This window comes from Saccostrea cucullata, unplaced genomic scaffold (assembly GCF_032062105.1).
Source record: "Saccostrea cucullata isolate Sc308-1 unplaced genomic scaffold, CSIRO_AGI_Scuc_v1 ctg3229, whole genome shotgun sequence".
NCBI classification, from domain to species: domain Eukaryota; kingdom Metazoa; phylum Mollusca; class Bivalvia; order Ostreida; family Ostreidae; genus Saccostrea; species Saccostrea cuccullata.
Window position 1 is genome coordinate 151,555 of NW_026925664.1, and position 12,843 is coordinate 164,397.

At 31.0% G+C, this 12,843-nt stretch overlaps 1 protein-coding gene across 1 annotated transcript; it reads right to left on the reverse strand.

Moving 5' to 3' along the window:
- Nucleotides 1–612: 612 nt before the first annotated feature.
- LOC134269541 (uncharacterized) lies at nucleotides 613–10,410 on the reverse strand. The gene is made up of 6 exons (XM_062751743.1): nucleotides 10,319–10,410; nucleotides 10,159–10,214; nucleotides 9,982–10,063; nucleotides 8,979–9,245; nucleotides 7,874–7,916; nucleotides 613–843 (listed from the first exon to the last, which is right to left on the reverse strand). The coding sequence occupies exons 1-6, from the start codon at nucleotides 10,364–10,366 to the stop codon at nucleotides 698–700; spliced, it is 642 nt and encodes a 213-aa protein (XP_062607727.1). The 5' UTR covers nucleotides 10,367–10,410; the 3' UTR covers nucleotides 613–697.
- Nucleotides 10,411–12,843: the final 2,433 nt, after the last annotated feature.

Consider the following 12,843-nt stretch of genomic DNA (forward strand, 5'->3'; position numbering starts at 1 on the left):
AATTAATTATGGAAAGAGTAAGTGAAGGATTGGTACAAAGTTTTCTTTAAGAAAATGAAACTTGTGAACGCAAGCACGGATCTAAATTTTGGTTATTAATGAAACTAAGGGACGTGTTTTAATGTATGACGGCGCGTATCCGTCATATGACGTTATTTAGGTGCGGCGAGTACGTCAATGCTTGGCCTCGGTGACTTAGGAACGAGTTCACTTTCCTGGTGGCCCTAGCAAGGCCAAGCTTACTTTGTATTTTTGTATTTTGGAGATAATGTATTATTTCCTTTTGAGGGTTTTTGCATGCTTTTTTTCTTTGTCTTTTTAGTTATAGTTCATCATGTACTCTTATATCAAAATCTTTTTTTATTTTACATGCATGTATTTTACATGTTTATTAATAAAAAAAACCTCATTTTGAGCTTAAATATTTCGCAATATAATCTGGTGTTACGTCATAACAGGGTAAATTAGCATGAACTAGGTCTAATTTTTGTTTGTCCTGTTGAAAGAGGAAGGCATAAAAGAATTTATATATCATTCTTATTATTACAATGTATTATAGACCTATATGTAAACTCCAATTTAAAAAAAAATGTCATTCGATATGGTATTGTATTGTCTTTATTGTTTTACGTCAAAAAGATTGCTTCTTTTTTTTCTATAAACATAGACACTTTAAAAAAAAAAAAAAAAAAAAACCTTAGCTATCCCGATTCCATTCTGGATAGAAAGAATTTGCTATATTATATCTATTTCCTGCATTATCTACTGGATACCGGCACATCTGATTATTCAAGTTATCACAGGGAATATGACAGCATTTTCCACTTTGGCACGGATCAGACTCTAGGAAAAAAACATAAGCATGTTACTATTGGAGTTTTATGAAGAGACTTACTTTTACAATCGACGATTGACGTCTACAATTCAAACAAAGACCAACTCCAATTGCTAAAACGTAAAAGTCAGCTGTCGAATGTAAAAGTCAGTCTCTTCATAAAAGACATTTCCAGATTTCGCGATCTCGAGGCCGTACTAGCACACTGACTCTGACAGTTATTTCAAAAATTTTAAGGGGGCGTGTCAAAATTTGATTTACTTACAAAAAACAAAAACACTGTTTCCTAGAAAAAGCAACGTATTATGTAGCATCTGAAGTCATATATGGCGTATTTTTCATAAGTTCAGACTAACTAAAATCAAAATGATCATTCTCTTTGTTTTGTTACTTTAAATAAAGATAAGACTTTCCTGTAAATAACATAATTTAAATCAATCGCGTTACATAGAAATCCGAGATTTAAAACAATAGTCGATTTATTTCCGACTCGGATAAAAATAACATTTCTAAAACAGTTTAAAGTTAATTTAACCTACATGTATAGAAATATGGGGATGATATTTGGGTTCAAAATCGGTGATTTTATTTTGAATTTAGATAGCAATATTATCTTAATTTTTGATTAATCTCGAGTTTTACTTTTTTTTTATTTCAGATACGCCATACTTAGTACAGTGTATATAGCTTTATAACCCTTTTAAAAAACTTTTATACGACCCCTTATGTATCGAAGTAGTACAGAGAACGAGTCCGAGCTTGTGGCGCTCTTACCTGGAAAAGTCTATTACTCCGTTACTGATGATGATAATAACTATATATCAAAGTACTCAGAAGTACAGAGAGCCGGGCTCATTTACAGAGTAGAATGGATTTCCTACATGAATCACGTTTATATTCTGATGAAAAAAATTATTTTAAAGCTATCAATATAAATGATAAGACACTAATAGTGAGTTTTTCAATCCTAATACCACGGTCCGATTTTGTCAGAATCAGAATTAATCTGGTACCGCTACTGAATGTAAACAAACAGGCCAGTCTGGTCCCATCTCCTTCTTTACCTCGTATGTGTAGAGAACTACGGTAACACTGATTATCAAAATTCCTTACGCTAATGAACTATGTTCTTTGACTTATGAAGTTTTCAAAGTCATTACTACTAATGTTTATTTTATATAGATAAAAATTCGTTTTATTTTTGTTGCTTTATTTAGCGTTTGTATTATCTCAAAAGCGGTTGAGAGTAAGAAAAATATTTTTTTTGCACGTAACTTTAAAATGGCGACTATGGGGTCAACATCCTGCCTTGAACAGGATCACATAAGCCGGTGTAAAGACGAATAATGACCCCCATCGAATAATGACCGGGGGTCATTTTTCGACAGCGAAAAATGACCCCCGATCATTATTCGACGTCGAAAAATGACCCTTTTGCCCGTAGAAAAACTGTCACTTCCCTAAAAATTTGCAGAACCCACGTGAAGAAAAATGACCCCCGTAGAAAAAATGACCCCCTGTAGATTAAAGCTAAAATTTTTAGGGGGGGGGCAAAAAAAATTAGATAAAGAAGCATATTGGCCAAAATGCTCACCTGAGCTTATTGGGAATAAACTGATGATATGTTGATCTCATAACATTATACAATTATAGCTATGTTTTAAGGTCAATGCAATGATTCAGAATCTAAAGGAGTAAAAGATTTATCAAGCCTTAAGGGTTAGGTAAACATTGTTTTTTGATGGTGGAAATCATCGAACTGACAGAAAAAATCAGCAGTATTATATGTTATTATATCCTCCGCTTGAAAAGCGGGAGGGTATATAGTGATCGGGATGTCCGTCCGTCCGTCTGTTACGCTTTGAGGTATCCATTTCTTATCCGCAAATCCTCATATATAAAAAGATGTGTTTGTGAAACAGCTATGCCCCTGTATGGCAACATAGCGAAGATTAAACTTTTCTTAAATGCAATTTAGATATATTGTTACCCAAATTAGGGTCTTCTCACAAGAAATACAACTGCAAAATAGGAAAGCCCTAGCACCACTTGTTCAAAAGTATTGGCTAAGGATAAGTTTTTGATAGGTAGGTCAAACTCAAAGGTCAAAGTTGATGATTTCTTAAGAAAATGTTTAATGTAACAAGGATTACATATATGAAGTATGAATACCCTAGCCCTTACCGTTTAAAAGTTATGGCCAAGGTAAAAAAAATCAAAAGTACGGAAATCTCCAAGGTCAAAACGTCAAAGTTTTTAGTATCCAATGAAAAGTAATGCCAAAAAACTACATATTTGAAGTATGAGAGTACTAGTATCTACCGTTTTAAAGTTATGGCCAAAGTAAAAATTTGGCATTTTTGTGTACAGTGGGACAAACTCCAAGTTAAAGGTCAAAAGGTCAAATTTGGTGGTACCCAAAGTAAGGTCTTGTCACAAGGAATACACATATTAAATATGAAAGTCATAGCTCTAATAAATGAAAAGTTATGGTCAAGGTTAAGGGTTTTTGTGGACAAACAAACCGCCAGATAGACAGACGGACATACAGACGGACATGATAAAACTATATACCCCCGAATCTTCGATTACGGGGACATAAAAAGAAATGGTCTTCAATTAACTTTTCACATTATGATACATTATAAAGAAGACGTTACAAGAATGAAAATGTTTGTTCTGATTTTCAAATTAAGGGGGGACCTATGTCGTTCTACGTCAAAACAGCGTTATGTGACGTCACAATAGCGACGTTTGTTTTTACCTGTTGACTTTTGCAACTGTGATATAGGCATAACATTGTTAACAATCAATAACGTACCCAATTTACAAAAAGAAAATTTATTTGTTATTAATAACAGTTTTGATTTATGGAGTTTATTAATATTAGAATTATTTCATTTTTTGGTTGATAATTAATAGCAATTTCAGTTGTGAATAAATACCACGATGATATGCTGATATATAAGTGCAAAAAGATAAGATAAAATTCCGCAAAGAAAGCGGCTTAAATCAGGAAAATATGTTTAATTTTATGTTTACAATTTATTGTATTTTCTGGATAAAACTAAGAAAAAAAAGAATGTACTTGTACCTACATTTGCTTAATAATTCATTTATAGTACATGTAGATTTTATTGCGATAAAGTCAATCATAGGTTCTAATAGGTGTTGGTTGTTGACGGGGAAATGGGGGGGGGGGCAGAATGGCAGAATGATTGGAATGAAGAAGAAAAGAATTAATCTGTTTAAATTGTTCCTAACCAAAACAAAATACTCGTTTTTCGCAAAATAGTTTTATATTCGGATGTACGTACCTTTTTTTAGTGCAGAAAGGTCAATATTTATGACACAAGCGTACGAAAATAAAAGAAAACGTCATATTTCTCGTTTATTTTATCATAAAGGTATAATTTTTTATCTGTTAAAAGAAAGAGAGGAATCATCTCTTTCAAATAATATGAATTACAACATTTTCACACAAAGACTTTTTAAGATATTACCTGTTATGCATGTCGGAATTATAAAAAATACGACAAGAAAAACGGGGTGATACTTACATTGTGCTCCATTATAATTTTTCAGGCGAGATTAATTACAATAAATTTGCTTTGATTTTAAAGATACAAGTCATACAAATGAAATACCTGTTGATTTTGAAGTGATTTGACATTTTTGGTTCTTTTTCGAGCATATTTGGGGTAAAACAATAATGTCTCAAAATAGACTATTTTAAGCATTTCGCACTGTTTTTGCACGTGCTCCGGTGTAAACACAAGAATATAAAGGTATTATTTTTAATACCTAAAAATTAAGAGCAAGTGGTCAGGAAAGAAATGTCAAAGTTTTAAAAATTTCACACAAAGACTTTTCAGACATAGGTCCCCCCTTAAATTCTCTGAAATATATACTCAGAACTGAGTAAAAGGGTGGAGTAAATCAAGAATTAAGGTAGAACCTATGTCGGAAAAGTCTTTGTCACAAGATTTTCAAACTTTTCAAAATGATAAATTAGTACTTTCTTATCAATCAGTTAAAATATCATGATATGTTTCCTTGTTAATCTAGAACAGGCTGTGAAACTTGGTATGGTATTTACATACTGCGACTTCACATTTTCAAATATTTTTAGGGGTACTTGTCATAAAGGGAATATGAAAAATCACAAAAATACTTCTTCAAACATCGTCGTTTATAAACTTTATTAACTGAATAATATTAAACAATATTTTATCAAGAATAATTTCTTTTTTATTCAATTAAGATAAAAGATAAGTCCACCATTAAAAAAAATTGTCAAATGAACTCTATTATTTTTAGTCAATTATGCACCCTGCATTTGTAAATATTTTTTAGAAGTCTTTGTCACAATGTTTTCAATCTTTAATATGATGAAGAACATAGCCAAATGATTACAAAAAGTGATTAAAATATATACCTTTCCCCTCTAACTAATGAAAGATAGGCTATTTACCGATACTCATATTCTTGACCTTTTTGCACTTACACGGGATTTATTAATTAAATAACTGTTTGGGGTTACTTTCAGATTAAATTTTTTATCAGAAATTGTACTTTTACTTTAAAAAGATCATATTTAATAGAAAAATTGTAATCAAACACCAAGAATATGAATAGGTAACAAATAATTGTTAAACGGAATGCACATCATTTCATTATAGATATCACAAAAATGTACACACGATCAAACGATCTACAACACGTACATCTTTGACTTAGACACATTTCATCAAGATATTACACTATATAGCTGGCAACAAAAGATTTCTTACGATTAATGCATTCCTTCAAACTGGTTACATACCATTCAAATTATTACGAAAGTTGTATGTACATTGTAATTTCATTACACTAGATAGTCTTGGGTTTGTCAACTTCAAGTCTAGATCTAGTAAATAAAAGGTGCCTACATATTTTTTCTTATTCCAGAAATATATTGCCATTAAGCATTATAAACCAAAAAATATATGAATTGAATTAAGATTATGTCGGCATGATTGAATTCTGTGAATTTCAAAATACAGTATTTTCTACCATTTCTATTGAAGCTTTCAAGTACAAGAAAAAGTGGCATTGAATTAATTATGACGTCATAATGGATCTAGCACAGGTTAAACACATTTACCAGTTATGATGTCATACGAAGTAGGTTCTACGTTAAAAGAAATGTAATGAATACTGTGTGCTAAATCAAAAGTTTATGTCTACATGTATAGTTTTTGCATTAGAATGACTGTGTATTTTACACTAGCCCATAGCTTTACAGAGCATATTTTTAGGTCTTATACTTACCCCATTGAACAAAAGAAAAAAAAAACACCCTGCCTTTATTTTTCTATAAGAAGGAATTAAAAATAAGCTTAAAATAATCTACTATTCTACTAATTTTTAACTGTTACTTTGCCACAATACTTTCAAGTATACCTCCACCAACATTTAAAGTATGCTTTAATCATGGCGAAGTAAATTATGATATGATAGTACTTGTGTGAAGGCTTAACTTCATTTCAATATTTTATCTAGAGCCTCTTTCAGAATTATTGAAAGGTATAGAGTTTTATTTATATTTTTCATTTATTTATTTATTTATTTATTTTTGTTTTGATTTAACGTAATGTTCTTTTTTTTGGGGGGGGGGATAAAAAGTTCCTCCTCCTTCATTGTCAGATAGGATTTGCCAAACTTAAACAAGCTAAAAGTTGAAATGACGAAAAATTTAAATTTTCCTATTAAAGAGCATTTACACCTGATTTTTCTAAAAACAAGTGGAATATCATTCTTCAAGCAAACATTATAAGGAGGAATATTGTAAAGAAATTTTATTTACTTGATAATTAAAGAAACTCTTTTCAAACACAATTTTAGCATTGAAAGACTACGTGAATCTCTTTATTATTTCATACGATTTTTTGTATTTTTCTGGTTACAGAAAATGTAAAAATTAGTTTCGCTGTAAAAAAGATATTAAAGAGTGTATATTTTGTATCACTTTAAAAGGGGTCATTTTGCAATGGGGGTCATTATTTTATAGGACTAACATATAAAATAATGACCCCCTAGGACTCTTTTTCTACAAAAAATGATTTTTTTCTACAGGTGGGGGTCATTTTTTGTCGTTGAAAAATGACCCCCCGGTCATTATTCGATGGGGTCATTATTCCTCTTTACACCGGCAATTGCTCTTTGAGCAATAAGCCCGGCTAATAAGATCCAGTTTTAAATAAGCATTTAATGAGACTGTAGTGTTACGTTGAATCCGAGTTTTTTAATACAGTATCTAGTTCTATTGCCAATAGCATTAAAGATCATATAACTCAAATCAAGCAAATTTCAGTACATGTATCTGTACGCTTCACCCACCCGGACGATTTTGACTGGAAATCAAAGCGTCCGTGTAAACGAGACTCCATTTATTGGTACATAAGGGGATCCTCAGAAGTGGATCATGTGCAAGAGCATACAATGTAGCTTTAAATAATCACGTCAAGTGTTTACTTTTGAAATAATAAAGACTTAAGCTATTTGAAAACTTCGCGACCAAGTTAAAATCTTAAAGATGATATGGTTATTTCTAGATTTACTGCAGTTAAAAAGCCGAAAAAAGACTATCAATAAGTTTTCATCCATTTACTAATTATGATTTTGCACTATCTATTAGAATCTTTGAATTATTGCAACATTTGACAAAATACAATGGGTTTATATTTTTTAAATAGATTGAAAAATTTAAAATCGGCAATGTCCTTGCACTATTGTAATTTATATGTCACATACTACAAGTATATAAACTAGAACCTGGTGACTGCCACACGGAATAAAGTAAAATCTCAACATCCCCAAAACGTTGTTTAAAACAATAAGTACATTTATCTGGTACAGTACCACAAACAATTACCACTACATTTATGATTATATTTTGTATAATACAAACAAAATTAATATTTTCATTGGGCACTTTAACTGTGAAGTATACTTCTATGCATATATATGAGCATAAAGAGATAAAAAGAAACTTACCCTTACAATCATCATCACTTTCACAAGACCTTCCATAGGAAAACTAAAAAACGATTATGATAATACAGCGGCATAAGTAATTATTAAAATAAAATATAATGAACTAGGGAGAAAAATTAAAAAATCTTTAAGTATTGATATCACAAATAATAGACAGAAATTATTCATGCAAGCAAAAATTGGTGATTGCAGATTGTGCATCCAATTTCAATATAACTGCAGTATAATAATCTTCACCACCGTGCTACTTTTGTAGCTCATACATATAGCACTCCTATTTGCAACAAATATACACTGCGAAAAAATACAATCAGATAAGCTGTTATTGATTTTTTAAAAAAAGGTATTTGCTGATATTTAGAGAAATGTGTTGAGCGCAACATTCATTTACAGTTTGTCTTGAAAACTTAATTCTTTAACCCTATTTAAGCAGACTACACAATGTTTTCTATCATTGCTTAAGGCGACAATTCGTAGATGGTAAACTTGTTAAAAGTAATTGACAAAATGTGGAAATGTCTTCACAAACTTTCACAGTTTTTCGATGTATTTTTCATTAAAAATTAACACGAAATATGTAGATCATGAATATCATTCATATGACATGTTCGTATATGATCTAAATTGTTTATTTACTTTAGTATATTCTTTATGAACCTTTTCTCAAAATAATATTATTTCTGTTAGTTTTTTCTTTTTATTTTTTGCGACATTTTGATAACCTTGTCTTAAAAGATAAATAATGTAAAAATTATTTTTTTTTTTTAAAGTCAAAAATTAAAAATAATAATCTCGAATAATTGAGGTTGGCGAAGCTATATTTAACACAAAAAAGGTTTACGAATTTATTCATAGTTATATTTGATACAGAATATTACGTATACAAACGATACTGAAATTATGGGAAAACGTTGTATTTATTCCTCCGTCCTGCACTAGTTTCAGTACTTTGATTCTTACACAATATCAATAGGTTTCAGCGTAGCTGGTGAGGATTAACTTGATGGTCAAACCGGAAGGTTACACAATTTTTACATGAGACTATTGTACTACATGTAATCGTAATCGGGGTGTGCAGTAAATTGAGAGACCAAGTTACTCTTACCACGCCTACATAGGAGAGGAACTCGCAGTGTTCTTTTTCAAAATTCCAGCAGATTTCATCATTCCCAGAATGCGTAGGACAATCCTTTTCCTGAGAAACAGGCATCGTTACTGTATTTTCACTTATTCTTGGCGAATTCGGTGTTGTCATTGATACTGTGTCTTTTTCATTCCCCCTCTTTTCATCAGCACTGACTGCAAGTGCTTTATCTTCTTTTAAATCATTTTCATCAGATTCTTCAGCTTCTTTGGATTCCCTTGAGACTGACTTAAAAAACAAGAGACGCGTGGGTTGAAATGTTCACCTGAGAACCATTAACTTTTTTCTCTTAAAAAATTGGACTAATCACTCTCCTGTGCATTGCTTTGATGAAAATTAAATCATTGCTGTCTGAAGATGTTTGCATTTTAAAATCAATGATCATTAGATTTTTCTACTATGGTAGCATCTGTCCACCCCCAAGGTCCACAATTTTTAACTTACATGACAGCCCTAGTACTAACAAATCAAAAAATTTGGTTAAGGTCAAAGTTTTTTAAAAGTGCATGGTTCAAACTCATAGGTAACGTTCAAAATATGAAAGATTATTATATCCCTTGAAAGGTGTTGCCACAGTAATACACATGTGAAGTATGACAGCCCTAAGACCAACTAGTCTGAAGATATAGCCAAGGTTAAAGTTTGGACATTTTTTATAAAAGTGGGTCAAACTCGAAGATCAAGGTCACAAGGTCAAATTTGGTGGTGCCCAAGGAAAGGTCTTGTCACAAGGAATACACTTGTAAAATAGGAAAGCCAAACAAAGCCACACAAAAGTTATGGCCAATGTTAAGGTGTTTTCGGATAAACAGACAAACAGATAGACAGACAGACATGCAGACGGACGAGCAGGTTAAACACTACATACCCCCGAATCTTCAATCACTGGTGCATAACTAGAATGAATTGTGAATTTAATGAATTTAATAAGAAATATATATATTTTAAACTTAAGAGAGAATACCTGTTTTTCATCTGAATTTTCATCTGAATTTTCATCGTGACGATGGATGTTTTCTCTGCCTGAGCTCCGTCTGGGATAGACACTGCAGAAGAAGCAATTTTTCTTAATTCATTTTAATATTAATGCTACAATTTCTCTACAGATTGCTAGTAGACAGATCTATAGTTTAAATTTTACCTTGTCTTTTGGTTAACTTCCACTGCTTTTGAAGAACTTATACCCTTCGGCCAACCCTTCAAAATTGATTTTAAGTTTTACAAATGATTTCAAACAGGGATTCCCGGAAGAATAAATCATTAAAACAATAAAAATTATTTTTAAAAATGATAATACTAACGCAAGTAAAACACAAAAGTGCCAGAGTAAGGAATATTTCCAAATTCATCGTGTTACTGTCCTTTCAAAGTCGTTGTTTAATTCAAAAGTAAGAATAATATTTATATGTACATATTTATAGAATAAATGACAATAATTTACATGACTTGTCACTCTATGCACTAAGCGCACTGTTTTAAATGACATGACATGCTTTTTCCCTGAAATTAAATCCGGACTATAATTATAATGATCTTGATTGATGAGAATAACATAGAAGCCATCTGTATGGCACATCAAAAACATTGCAAAGTTAATGTAAAAGGTGATTCAAAAGTTATGTCACATGTGTAACGTAACATAAGAAAAATATTAATGCCATATTCAACTTAACTGTTTTAAAATCCTCATTTTGTTTTGTAAATGAATAATGTTTCAGGAAATGAAACGAGAATAAAACTAATGAGAGTGCCTTCTTTCTGATCGTGATTATAAAAATTCTTTAACGTTCATCTCGTCCCTGGTGATACATTTATTTAAAAAAAGGCATCATTTTCTAGGGAAAAAATATAATCTTTATAAATATATATTAGATTTGACATCTTAATCATCACACTTGATTTCATTAGCGTTTACAAAAATTAATATTGTGAAGAATGGCGTAAAAATGAATATGGAGATAAGGGACAGTTTTCAATTTCAAAGTCCATAAAACAATACAAAATAGAAGCAGAGCAAACACGGACCTCCAAAACATCAAAGGAGGGATCAGGTGCCATGGAAAAGTGAGCATCCCCTGCTGACCGGTCACACCCGCCGTGTGCTCCTTGTCATGACCGGGATATAACGGGAAAAAGGTCGTCAATTCAGGTATAAATAATGGATTAACAATTAGTATGAAAAATATCAGTCAGCATTTGACTCAATGATAAATTGTACTTGCTGACAAAGTCATTGTATCGAAGGTGTAAACACAAACAAATTGCATATATTGCATACGCGTAATGTATAACATCTCGGAGAACCTTTAGTACCGTATATACTCGCCTATAAGTCGTTTTTTGGGGGAGTAAAATTTTAGCTCAAAAGTCTATGTCCGACTTATATCAGTATGATTTATGTTTTCTAAGATTAAAGTACAAGTATTTATATACAAATATCTTATATTTTTTATCTTAAGAATGCATTATTTATTTTTTATGATTTAAAGTAAAATATCGACTAAATTTATCAAAATATTGAGTAAAATCAGATTAAAACATCAGAACATTTATTAGAAATTGTCATCTGATTCTGACAAAGTGTTGTACCGACTTATAGGCGGGTCAAGGCAAATCCCTGCAAAATAACCTTTAAAAAATACAACCGACTTATAGGCGGACCGATTTATAGGCGAGTATAATTATACGGTAAGCCTATTATTTTTATTCACAAATAAATTTAATCCTCAAAATAACTATCCAGCAAAATACAACAACTTTCAAAAACTTTATTTTACAACAGGGTTTTATTATGTGTCTAAATTTGTTTAAAATGAAACAATATTATATTTTGGAGACTCCTCTTTATTGTTCACTTACCAAACATTTTAATGTCCGTAAAAAAAATCACACCTTACAGTGTACCAAATTAGGAAAACTAAAAACAGTAATACTCTTTTCATATTTAACATCAACTTCTGCTCATTATGTTGGCATTTCATGATAAATGACGATTACTTTGAATGAATATATCATTAAGATTAATTTCGGTGTATGGCATTCCAAGGATATCATCAACTATGAGTGTTGTGTGCTACATTTAGACAGATAAAATAACATTATTAGGGCACTTACACGCATATGATCATAATCCACAATTTATGTGTAATCTCCTAAAAAACAAAGTAAAACATGTAAAAGACGGGCAGTGATTTTTTTAACAAATGGAGATGGGATTTTCGAGTTTGGGCATTTGTTGCCTTTTTTATTCTTAATTTTTAATTGGTTTGTCAACTTTTTTCAGGTAAAAAAAAATTCTCTGGCTGTCATCCTTTTAAAATCGATGATACGTGCCTGCTTTATTCTTGAAATTTCTCTGGAAAATAAATGTTGTTACAAGCACATTAAGTACCTACATGTATGTAGAACGTTGCTAAAATATTGAATTTAAATATGGGCAATGTACAAATACTTCAAGCACTGCAACATTTTTTTGTTATGTAAAAGACGATAAATCGTTAATTATGTTAGTGGATGGATAATAACATAAGTCTTTTAACTTACCAATTGCAGCAAATATACCAAAAAATTATAATTTCTAATACTATTTTTAAAATAAATACACGAAATCATGTTAGAACTAGTTCAGAGAATTGTGAACAGTGCTGCAGATATTCAGTTACATATATTTAAAGCGAATTAAATTAATAGAGTGTGTGTAACGATCTTAAATTATTTCATTATGTTTGTTTATATTTGATTCCGTTATTATATAATTATAGATACATGTAGTCTTTTGTTTACGTATCATTGCTCCTCGCGAGCAATGGTCAACTATTATGTAATG

Bases quoted from the DNA above. Each gene is read 5' to 3' on its own strand.
- LOC134269541 (XM_062751743.1), bottom strand. From the start codon at position 10,366: ATGAATTTGGAAATATTCCTTACTCTGGCACTTTTGTGTTTTACTTGC. The intron at 10,215-10,318 runs GTTAGTATTATC...TCAATTTTGAAG, and splicing joins CACTTTTGTGTTTTACTTGC to GGTTGGCCGAAGGGTATAAG. The intron at 7,917-8,978 runs GTAAGAGTAACT...ATCGTTTTTTAG, and splicing joins TCCTCTCCTATGTAGGCGTG to TTTTCCTATGGAAGGTCTTG.